This window comes from Jaculus jaculus, chromosome X (assembly GCF_020740685.1).
Source record: "Jaculus jaculus isolate mJacJac1 chromosome X, mJacJac1.mat.Y.cur, whole genome shotgun sequence".
NCBI lineage: Eukaryota > Metazoa > Chordata > Mammalia > Rodentia > Dipodidae > Jaculus > Jaculus jaculus.
Genome location: NC_059125.1, coordinates 1,050,097 through 1,062,560, shown reverse-complemented (window position 1 = coordinate 1,062,560; position 12,464 = coordinate 1,050,097). Strand labels below are relative to the sequence as shown.

At 37.7% G+C, this 12,464-nt stretch overlaps 1 protein-coding gene across 2 annotated transcripts in view; it reads left to right on the top strand.

Moving 5' to 3' along the window:
- The window catches only part of Anos1 (anosmin 1), a 178,688-nt gene extending 168,251 nt beyond the window's left edge, over nucleotides 1-10,437 (top strand). Inside the window, exons 10-14 of one of the 2 annotated variants that reach the window (XM_045140836.1) lie at nucleotides 2,688-2,782; nucleotides 4,599-4,770; nucleotides 5,775-5,977; nucleotides 7,056-7,197; nucleotides 8,750-10,437. In XM_045140836.1, coding sequence (XP_044996771.1) covers nucleotides 2,688-2,782; nucleotides 4,599-4,770; nucleotides 5,775-5,977; nucleotides 7,056-7,197; nucleotides 8,750-8,808 — 671 coding nt within the window. In that variant the 3' untranslated portion in view covers nucleotides 8,809-10,437. Of the gene's footprint in view, nucleotides 1-2,687; nucleotides 2,783-4,598; nucleotides 4,771-5,756; nucleotides 5,978-7,055; nucleotides 7,198-8,749 lie in introns of both variants that reach the window. The other variant, XM_004667903.2, reaches the window with a different exon arrangement.
- Nucleotides 10,438-12,464: the final 2,027 nt, after the last annotated feature.

Sequence of the window (12,464 nt, the reverse complement as noted above, 5' to 3'; positions counted from 1 at the left end):
TGGAGATAATACCCTCTCTACACTGTCTTTGTACATTGACAAGTTCACTGCCAAACTTGTCTTAAGTGCTCATTGAAATGCGAGTCACTTTATATCAAAATGTGAAGCTTGGTCAAGGTGACCAACCTCTTTGTCATTTTCAGGGTTCACAATAGAGGACCAAGGCAGACTGTATCTTGGGCCCAAGGTTTTATTTAAAGCCAGGAGAGAATGGGGGGACCAAAGCAAAATGGGTGGAAGATACAGAATGCCAGGAAAGACTGATAGAATCTGAAGCAAAAGAGAGTGAAGCCTAGGAACTAGAGTAAAGGAAGAAAGAAGATTTGAAAGGCTCTCAGGAAAGGGAGGGAGAAAACTGCACAGGTAAGGAATGGAGTTGAGCACCTGTGACTCAAGGTGATTTAAGCCTACATGATTTGGGGAGGGATTCATTTTATGGCCAGTTGTTAGGGTTCTCTGGAGTGCCTGCAGAAACTGCCTCAGGGAAGTGAGGTTGGATTGTCAGAGTAGCAGCTGGGAGGAGGTCTGGAGACACACCTTTTCCAGGCCCTGGAGCAGGAAGGCTTGGTCAATTTCTTTAATACACCAGGATTACCTAGTCCTGGGCACACCTATTGGGAGGAGGTGGTCTAGAGAGAGAATTTTGAAATTTAACACTCTACTATCTGTATTTATGTGTATACTTATCTTCCCACCTCACATGTTTTGTTTATGTATTGCATTTAGTAACTCTCTGCTTATACTAATTTGAAAGATTTGAGAGGGCAGTCATTTTTGCATGGTTATTGTGTATAATTGAATGAAAGAATATTGATTACTCATTGACTGGCATTGTCTTTGTGTGTAATGCTTAACTGTTAAAAAGAGAGAGAAAAGGGCAGGAGAGATGGCTTAGCAGTTAAGTGCTTGCCTATGAAGCCTAAGGACCCTGGTTCAAGGCTTGATTCCCCAGGACCCACATAAACCAGATGCACAAGGTGGTGTATGCATCTGGAGTTCGTTTGCGGTGGCTGGTGGCCCTGGCGTGCCCTTTCTCTCTCTGTTTCTCTGCCTCTTTCTCTCTCTATCTATCACTCTCAAATAAATAAATTTAAAAAAAAAAAGAGAGAGAAAGAGTCCTTGTTTGCTGTATAAAAGCTAAACTCTCCTGGTAAGCAATTTCCCTTTTAAGGAATCCTCATGGGTTCCTGCTTTATATCTGCTTACTTTCTCAAATTTAAAGTTCTTCCTTTCTAGTTCCAAATAGCTTAAATATGTTCCCAGTAGATAAACTCAATTTCATTGAAGAGTTTTCCCCCTGTGAAAACTCCCATTAAGCACTTGGCGTGAACGGTTAGAACTAGATGTTAATCACCCACATAGCAGGGCCATTTCATACCCCTGGACATTGACCAGGTGATTAATGAGCCCCAGACTATCAAAATGTCCTTTCCCACACACTGCTGAGTTTATAATAAGATCATCTTTTTTTTTCATTTGATTATGCAAAAGAAAGAAATGCATGGAAAATATTCTCCACCTCGGAATGGAAATGTGTTTTTTTTTTTTTTTTAAAAAAAAAAGGTCAGGGTTCTTGCCTGTTCTTGAGAGCACTATGTTACCTTTCAGCAGGTGACAGAGACATGGCAATGCAAGGATGTACCCAAATATCAGGGAACAAAGCGATGTATCCCAAATAATCTCTTAAGGGAAGTCAGTTCTGACTGTACTTAACAGGAAGTAAATATGAATACCCAATTCCTCAGGTTTGAAGATGTTTTTGATCTTGTGTGAATTCATGGCTTAGCATCTTTCTCTTAAAAACCATGAACGTAGGAAGAGGGTCAGTTGGGAAGAAATGGTGGTTTGGTGGGGAGTGGAAGGAAGAGGAGAGGTTAATGTGGGTGATTATGATCAAAATATATACATGTATGAAATTATCAAAAATAAACTGAGATGAAATACACAATTAAGATATTTGCAATATTTCTCTTAGAGCAGGAATTCAGAGTTGCTTTCATATTTCTTGTAGAGCTTTGCTTAGCAAAAACCTATGGTTAGACTAGTCAAAATCATTTTAGCATCTTTGGAATCATTTTGCTATTATTTAGTTGTTTTGCTTATCACTTATATTTTAGTAGAAATTTTCCTTTGTCAGCATATGACCTTTTCTTTCTTATTTCCCTTTTAACAAATAATCATAAAAATTCTATGGATTTTTTCATATAAGCTATCCTTTCTCCTCTTCCTTTTCCCCTCTCTCTCTTCCTCCCTTCTTTCCTTTCTCTTGATTTTTGGTTGCTTATAGAATTTTACTTTGTCCTGTCCTTTACTCTCATTCTTTGGTGCATCTATCTACTGATACTTTAGTATGAATATAAAATGTCCCTTTTAGGGGTAGGAAAAGTTAGATCATTGAGATCATGTCCTTGAAGAGTATCATGGGACCACACCTTCTTCCTTTACCTCTCTGCTTCCTTGACAGGAAGGGAATGTGTTTGCTGTAGCAAATTCTTCTATTACCTGGGCTCCCACCAGTAGCCTGAATGCAATGTGCCTACCAAATGTGGACAGAAACCTATGAGACTATGAACTAAAATAAACCATTTCTTGCTATTATTTGAGTGTCTCAGGTATTTTGATGAAAGCTACCATGTATGGAATGTGACTTTCAGGCTGTCTTTTGTTTGTGTGTTTTGACATTATAGATCCAAGTATCAATCGATACTATGTGCAGTGGTTTCCAGAACACTGTGCCCACAACAAAACAGCCAGAGGAGAGACATCATCTGGCATGACTCATGTAAGGACATGACTGTTGTACTTGACTGCTAGTACTTTCTACATGTACTTGAATTATGTGTTGATTTAATAGACAGAAGTGCATGATGTCACAAACTTGTTATTAAGTAATGACTGAATGAAAGTAGGAATGATAGTGGTTATCATGTCCCTCCCCCAATCCTTTATCTGTTTATACCACTATTCGGAGAGTTTCTTCTATGATCCACACACAACATGTTCTAAAATACAGATAATAATTCCCTCCCCTCCCCCACTTTCCCCTTCACAAATCTATGCTCCATCATATCCTCTCCCCCTCTCCATTAGTCTCTCTTTTATTTTGATGTCATGATCTTTTCCTCCTATTATGGGGGTCTTATGTAGGTAGCGTCAGGCACCGCAAGGCCATAAATATTCAGGTTATTTTGTGTCTTGAACAGTGTAAGGAGTCCTATCCTTCCTTTGGCTTTTACATTCTACCTACTACCTCTTCTGCAATGTATCCTGAGCCTTGGAAGATGTGAAAGAGTTGTTTCAGTGCTGAACACCTCTCTGTCAATTCTTCTCAGCACTGTAGTACCTTCTTGGTCATCCTAGTGCTCACCACCATCTGATAAAAGAAGCTTCTCGAGCCAAAAGTGAGAGTAGCATTAATATATGGGTACGAATGTTAAGTAAAATGCTTATAGAGCAGTTCGGTGAGTATAATATTCGCATTTAGCCATATGAGCAGGTGTTATACTCCCAGGGTTCATGACTTCCCCTACCATAGGCCTTTGATTAGGTTTTCAATACCAGGCATTTATTCCCTCCCATGGAGTGGGAGGGCCTCCAGTCCAATTAGAGAACAGTTGGTTTCCCCATAACACACGTGCCACTGTTGCACCTATTTGGTGTAACTTAGTATGTTGTGTGAATAGAGAAATTCTGTTTGGTTTATGTTTCTTCTATGTGCCTTGGAAGTCTAGATTCCTGGTGATGTTTTTTAGTTGCTTAATTGTAGGCTTATCTTATTTGGCAAGAGATAACACATGTTTATTCAGTGCAAACAATTTGTTTGGTAGAAATAAGATTTGAGGGCTAGAGAGATGGCTCCCCATGTAAGTGCGTTCTGCAAGCAAGTGGAGCTAAGCTTGATCCTTAACACCCATTTAAAAGGCTGGATGTGACTACATGCACTTGTAACCCTAGTGCTGAGGATGGTGGAAGTCTGGAGGATCAGTGAGACACTCTGTCTCAGGAAAATAGGTGGAGCAGTGAAAGAGGAAGACACCTGACATTTACTCCGGGCCTCTGTATGCACATCTGCACACATATGCATATCCCACATATACTAAGGTGAAAAATGACCTAGGAGGACATCCAGCATCAGCATCTGGTCTCCACATACATGTCTTCATGCACGTACCCCTACACATGTGTGCACACCACATGAACACACACACACACACTCTAAAAAAGGGAAAAAAAGGAAGGATAAAGAATATATTTTTAACACAAAAAATTACATATAAACTAAATCTGAGTTAATTGTTCTTACTTAGTAATTATGTTTGCATTATAGCTTCTGAATGTTAGAAGCAATTGGCTTTGATATAGAACTTTTGGGGAAATGGAATTCTAGTGGCTGTTTACACAGCCATGGAAGGGATTTGCCATTGTTTTTCATGAAAACAAAGATGTGATGTCCTTTGTCCTTCTTAGAAAAACTCTATTGAGCATGTTCCATATAGAGGAAATAACCTGGCTGGGTATGATTTCAACGCCTGCTAATTTCTATTTTATACTAATGAGACTTGACATAACTACCGGTATGTTCTCTTTTTCTTGACCAGGAAAATTACATAATTCTTCAAGACCTGTCATTCTCCTGCAAGTATAAGGTGATGGTCCAACCGATCCAGCCGAGGGGTCACTCAAAGGCAGAATCCATTTACTTTACCACACCTCCATGCTCCTCTCTGAAGGGGAAAAGCTATAAGCACATGAGTTGTCCTGGAGACCCAGGTATATTTGACATCTATGTGTAAGATATTAACAATACTTCATAAATATTTCTAAAATGTTACATCATAAGCCTGCAAATCAAAAGCCCCCATCTTTATAAGTTATATTTTAATGACCCAGTTTGAAGTGAATAGACATTATTTTATATTCCTTGTAGCATTGGAATGATGTCCTTTTTTAGTGATATTAGCCATAAGAAAGGAGGCCAAGTGGAGCATGGAGGCTCACTCCATGATCCAAGAAATAAAACGGCTTCTGCAGAAGAATTACAAGTTTGCAGTCAGGCTGGGCTACATAGCAAATTCAAAACCAGGGAATTTTGATCTAAAGTAGCAACTTGAGACAGTGTCTCCCCACATAGATCAGACTTGTCTTGTTTTGAACTTGTTATATAGCCCAGCCTGGCTGCAAACTTGCAATCCTTCTGCATAAGCCCTCTGAGTTCTTTGCCCACCATGAGTTGTGTCACTTCTCCTGTATTCACCAGGGTCCAAAGTATCTGCAGAGGAAGCAGTGATGGGTATTGCTCCCAATGCTAGCCAGACAACCACCTCCAGGGAAATAGCATCAAACATGTTGGAGAATTGAAATACATTACAAAAGAATTACAGAGTGTACAGAGAATTCAACACTAAGAACAAAATGCTAACGCTCCTAGCAAGGCTCAGGGATTGTTGTGGAAGAGGGGCACAAAGAATGTAAGAGCCACAGGGTGGGTAGACACATCCTCATGCCACCCCTGACTAGAGACTGAAAGAGGCCCTAAATAACCCACAGTGAACAGCAAGGACTCTACTGAGGAGGGACCTCAGGGAATTGGAGATCAGTGGTGAAGGGATACAAGACTATAACCTATGTAAAATATACACATAAAATATATAAACTGGGAAAAAGAAGGGATGCAGTGGAGGGAGTATTTCAGAGAAGGAAAAAGGAAGGAAGTGGGAGGTAAATATGATCATTATATACTGTCTGCATTTCAACAGGCCATGTTCTTTCCAAAGTGCTAGCCAAGCCGGAGAACCTTTCTGCTTCCTTTATCCTCCAAGATATGAACATCACTGGCCACTTTTCATGGAAGATGACAAAGGCCAATCTCTACCAGCCCATGACTGGGTTTCAAGTGACATGGGCAGAGGTCACCACAGAAAGCAGACAGAACAGTTTGCCCAACAGCATTATTTCCCAATCTCAAATCCTGCCATCTGTAAGTGTGTCACTTCATTCCCTGTGCCTGTTGTGTTGGTATCTGTGGTTCATTCTCTAGGGCCATGAGAATTTTCACATTTTATTCATGCTGTGTTTGTTGCATTGGGTCTCCTTTCTGTATTGTCTTCTGAGTATATAATTTTAAAGGCATTATCACACTGCACACATTACTGTGATAGTTGGAAAGTGTCACCAGCCACTAGCCACATGCATTTTGATTAAAGTGAAAGCTCCCACAGACCTGGTTACCCTTTACTTTGTATAGAACTGATTTAACCATTTTCTTCTGTCTTTATTAGCCACACAACCCTGTGGTCCAAGTGGGCATGTCCTGTTTGAAGTGTTAAATCGGGGAAAAATAGCTCAAAGAATCTTGTTATTTTTCTTTCCTCCTGCAAATTTGGCCAGATCTCATAATGAGTTGGACTGCCTTCCAAGCCACTTAATTCCTTGGCTTAAAAAATATTTGTGGGCTTTTACCCTTTCAGAAAAGCTTAGAATATCCAATGCCGGCTCCAAAATTCAAAAGGAGAGAGATCAGGGGAAAATGCCTTAAATCCTGGAAAGAGTTATGTGGAATGAGAAACTAGTTATTTGATGAATGTAGTAGGTTTTGGAGTTTTGAGAAGAATTTTTGGCCTCAACAGTGGGCATTTTCAGTTATGTGCATTGACAGATAGATTGTATTGTAAGGGAAATAGTTGGCTCACCTAATGAAATTTGGATTGTCAAGAATTCACATCACATGATTTGCAGCTAACAATGTTAAACTATGAGGAAAAAAAATCTCATGTAAAGAATTTTTTTTTTTTTTTAAAGATGAAGTCCCAAGAGGGAACTCTGAATACTGGCACTTCAACACATTTAAGGTCTGCCAGGCAGGAATCTTAAGCTGCCAGACATTGAGCAAGATGACAGTTAACTCCAGAAAACAAGGCAAAATATTCTGAAGATTAAAGTGTGCCTTTCAAAAGCATACGAACATGCATACTTACTCTATTCTCTTCCTAGATTGTGCTTGTTCATTGTGTGCTTCCCTTAGGTCTTTGATGAGAGTCTCATTTGTCATTCCTCAGGATCATTATGTCCTAACCGTGCCCAATCTGAGGCCGTCCACTCTCTATCGGCTGGAAGTTCAAGTACTGACCACAGGAGGGGAAGGGCCCGCCACCATCAAAACATTCCGCACCCCTGAGCTCCCACCCTCCTCAGCACACAGTGAGTACCACTCTTGGGTAGAAGATGTCCACTTCAGCACCACAGGCAGAGAGGAAAGTTATGGGGGGAAATGAAAATGAATGCATACACTGGGAAGGATTTCTATGGAAGAGGAAATCTACCTATCTAGAATTCTTACTCCACATTTTTATTCATCTACTGTATTTTATTACAGCTACCTGTATCAAAAATTGTTTGGGTGATGCTTATGGCATCTTGTCTTAGATTCTTTATTTTTCAGTTCTTTCTTTTCATCCTTTCTCCTTTCCTCTTTCTTTTGTTCTTTCCTGCCTTTTCTTCCTTCCTCCTCTTCCTTCTTCTCTTCCTTCTTTCCCCTTCCTTCTTCCCTCCCTCCATCTTTTCACACCTCTTTTCCCTATCTTCTCCCCTCTTCCCATTCTCCTTTCCCTTCCTTGCATTTATTTTAAACCACAAATATATTTTTAAAACTATAATAAGATTAGTCTGAACTTGTAATTTATGATTTTCCAATATGACAGCATAAGCAACTGTATTTATCTGATGTTCTTATTTTCTTGTGACATATGCTTCACTGTCAGATATGCTATGAATTGTAATACACACATATATGCTGAAGTTATTTGCTAAATCAAATAAGATTGAAGAGCAACATGCTCACCTACTTTTTAAAAAATATATCCAGCCTTTTGTTGATATTTATATTTGGTGTTTTATTTAATTTTTTTCTCATTGCATTTTGAAACATAAAGAATTATGAATGGATGCAGAAATTCTAGTTTTACTTTGGTTTTAAAAAAATAATGCCTTGGGCTGGAGAGATGGCTTAGCGGTTAAGCGCTTGCCTGTGAAGCCTAAGGACCCCGGTTCGAGGCTCGGTTCCCCAGGTCCCACGTTAGCCAGACGCACAAGGGGGCGCACGTGTCTGGAGTTCGTTTGCAGAGGCTGGAGGCCCTGGCGCGCCCATTCCCTCTCTTTCCCTCTATCTGTCTTTCTCTCTGTGTCTGTCGCTCTCAAATAAATAAATAAAAAAAAATAAAAATAAATAAATAAAAAAATAATGCCTTAATGACTTGTCACGGTTATAATATACAGAAGAACAGAAAGTATCACAAAGTGAGAGTTGACAGCTCCTACTATTCATAAAACTTGGGAGTAAAGTTTCTCTAATATTCCAAATTTAGAATCTTATATTTAACAATGTGTTAATTTTTTTTAAAAAGTTTAATTTTTTAAACTATTAGAAATGAGCGAAAGGTTGAGGTTTGCTTATACATTTGTGAGCTTAGGAAAGAACCTTGCCTTTTCATGTTATTTTATGGGTTGGGGAGGGGACAAAGAAAGAGGAAGAGTAAAACTATGAGAGAAGAGGATAGGAGAAGAGGAATGGAGGAGAGAGAGAAGGAACACATGCATGTTTGCCATTTAGATTCAGAATGAGAAAGGCCATTTTTTTTTTTACAGTGGGGAAACATTTGCCTGAGTCCAAGTCTATAACTGCAAATCAGTGCATTTCCACATTTTCTTCAATATGTATAATGTGATGCCACTGGTGTGTTTTGTCACTTCTTAGGACCCCATCTTAAGCATCACCATCCACATCATTTCAAGCCTTCGCCGGGGAGATACTGAAGTGTTTCCAGGTGTTCACATATTGTACAGCTCTGTAAGCTTGTTGAGCCTCAGCAAGTAGACAAAGGTACTTACAGAAGCCATGGGTACTTCTCAGAGCCCTCCACCCCCACTGTGCAGTGTCAGTGCAGTAAGGACTTCTGTCAATCACAGGTGTGACTAAAAACAAATGACAAATATTCCCCAGAGAAGATGGACATTAGCTTCCTAGGCAAAAAGAAAAAATGAAGATCAGGTCTATTTAACTCTGAAGTGTACTTCCATATGTGGTTTTGCTAACTGCTTTTGAATTGTTGCAGAACTGAAATTTCCCTGACATTGGAGCAGCAAATTCTCAAAAAATTAGTATAGAAAATACACAATTTTTATATATACTAGGCATATATTTCATCAATAAAATATACTTTGATTTTAAAGTTGAGCAAGATTCTGCAGCCTTTTGGTACTGCTACTTCCAGACTCCCATAAGATCATTTTTCTCATAGGTGATTTTAACTGGAAGTTTATTATCTGAAATACACCCATACCTTGATTCCTTTATTTTGAGGTGGGGTTTTTTCATAGCCCAGGCTAGCTTCAAATTCATAATCTTCCAGCCTCATTTTTAAAGTATTGGGATTACAGACATGCACCACTATGCCTGGTTCTTGTGCTCATCATACACTTAAATCTAAAAGTGTTCCCACCTTAGGCCCTCTAAGCTTCTGATGAGATAGCTCAAAATAAAAGCTCAATTTTTAAATTATAATTTGTAAGATTCACAAAGCCAGACAACTCAATGAATTAACCTGCTAATCAGATTTTCACATTGGAGAAATTAAAATTCTTTGCTGATGACACTTTTTAACATTTCATCAATAAATTGTTTTCATAGCTCACCAATGATGGATAAAGATATAGTTCTAAAGAGTGTAAGGATTAAAGGCTTCCTTGTTTCACTATCTACCCAAGTACTGCAGGAAGAAAAGCAAACTCATTATTGACATATTTTCATGGTGGGACTTACTCTTTGAATGCACATTGATTTCTGGCCATTGCTAGGACTGTGCACAGCTAAGAACTCACTGACTCCATCAGGCCTATCTGCAGTGGCCAGAGTCAGGTGAAAAGTAAAATGGATAGAAGCTACTACTATCATTATATCCATGCTTATCATTATGAGACATAGTCTAGAAGCCTGGGTACCTAAAAAAAGATATTGGAACCTGTTTCTTGAGTATTAAAGTATTCTAAAAGCAAAGAATGTGGAAATAAGAGCTTTGTGACTTTGTATAAATAACATACAGTTGCCATCTGAGAATAGACGTCTATGTGGATCTGAATGGTTTTGCAGCCTTTACTGTATCTTGGAATGGACTTATCACCTGCTTCTAAGAATATCTGAATAGAGATGACAGTAAATAGCCTTCATATCCCAAACTTATGTCAACATCACCCCCAAGTATTCGCCATCACCAGCATCCAAATTTCTCATTCTTCAAATTTCAAAAATTCATATTCAATTAATGGCTACACATCTATCTTTTGCTGTGATTCATCATGAATGAATCCAAATATTTATTCCAGCCAACTTTTGTACTATTTTATATTTAAAAATGCAAGATTGTATTCATAGATACAAAATATTATTAAATTCTATAAAATGTAATTTTATAAAATATAATTATGTTTCTTTTATCTGGTTAAAAACATGAGCATAGCTTTACTTCAGATGATATATCTGAAAATGACTACTTCCTTAAAAATTTAAAAGCTACATTTATAAATATCTGATTTTTCTACACTATTCAAAATTTAAAATTTTAATACTGTTAATAGAAAAAAATCACTATTGATGAAGTAATAAAAGAAACATAACTTTATTTTTAGTTCAAATTTGCTATTATAATCAAATTTTCAAAAATATAATTCATGTTTCTGAACTTTAGAAATGAGTGTCCTAATAAAATGACAAAAATCTGTCTCCTTCAAAGAATAGTTGTAATTCCTAATTCTATAATGTTTTGTTAAAATTATGTTTTTATCACATATGAGAATAATATATGCAGTGAGAATATTAACTGTTTTAAAACTTGAGTCCACTAAAATATTGCCCCAAACACTAATAATTAACTTGATACATTTTTTGGTTCTATGCATTATTTTCACCCAGAGCATTTATACCTTACTGATTAAGTTTTTAGTTCTATCATTTTATTCTTTAAGGAGAACCATGTAGAAATGTGATGTTTTTCAGTACAAGCTAATGTATATCATTTAATGTATTCATTGTTTAATATGGGTATGAACATGAAAGATGGCAAACTTTATGACAGGTCATTTTTTTGAAAAATTTAGTCCAAAATTCCCAAATACATGTATATCTAGAAATACATGTATATACTAGAAAGGTGAAAGATCACATATATGTCTTATGGAGTAGGCATTCCAACCTCAGCTGTGTAACATTTGAGACTGGAGAATTCTTTGTTGATGGGTGCTATGCATTGTGAAATGGTTGAGCAGTATTCCTAGGTTTTCTACATTACATGCCCATGGCACCCGCCCCTGAGCTGTTATAACCCCAAGTGTCCCCAGAAATTTCTGTCTGCAAAGATTAAGAAGTTCTGCCAAACAGTCCTTTATGAACTTGCCCTTTATGAGGACACTGATCAATTGCAGTAGCAAGCTCCCAAAATAAAGGACAGCTCAGACATGTGACTTGAAAGATCACATTTAACTGCAAAAACCTAATTTTTATCTTCATGCCCACTGAAAAACCTGATGACAAGACTGAATTTGGAATTGTGTCTCCATGATGCATGAACAAATATGAATGATGCTCTGTGTCTTAGTCAATTCCATTTGTGATATTGACTTGTTTATAGAATGCCTCTCTTATCCTGTGTGCCCTGGGCTGCTCACATTTACACACTCCTATAGTTACCGATAACACTAACTCTTGCTAAGCAAATATGCCCACTCTAACCAGAACAAAGAGACTGGGCACCTGCATGTACTTTAAAGCTGAGTTGAAAATATAAATGAACCCATGAAGATGTTGACTCTGACCCATGGTTTTGCATGGTGGTGCTTGGTCTCACATGTGACATGACAGTGATAAGTGTCTTACCTCTACTGAATAGTGTAGTGAGATATACAATTTACCGAGTGATTAACAGGGGTCTAGATAAAATTATTTCTTTCCAGTTACCTAATTATTATTGTAGTATGCAGATAACAGAATGGCTACCTTCTCATGCACATGGCCTATAGAATTCATCTCCCTCACTGTGGTCATTTAAAGTCAATATTTATTTATATATGTAATAAAAATTGGATTTCTGTGTATGTGTGTCATGTTATGTAGAGACAAGTAATCTTGTAAAAACATTTTGTAAAAATACAAGAAATATTGTAAATAATCTGATATTCTGTGACTCATTTTTTTTTCATGTTAGACCTTGTACATACTGATTCTATAATAAAGTATGTTTACACATGACCAGTGATCTAGCTCATTTCTTTCCTTACTTGTATATGTATGTGGTATGCATACATGTGTATGAATGTTCCTATGTGTGTGTTAGTATATGTGTGTGCATGTACATGTGTATGCATACACGCAGAGGCCAGTGCTGGCCAGGGTCTTCCTTGTTCACTTTTTACTTTTATTC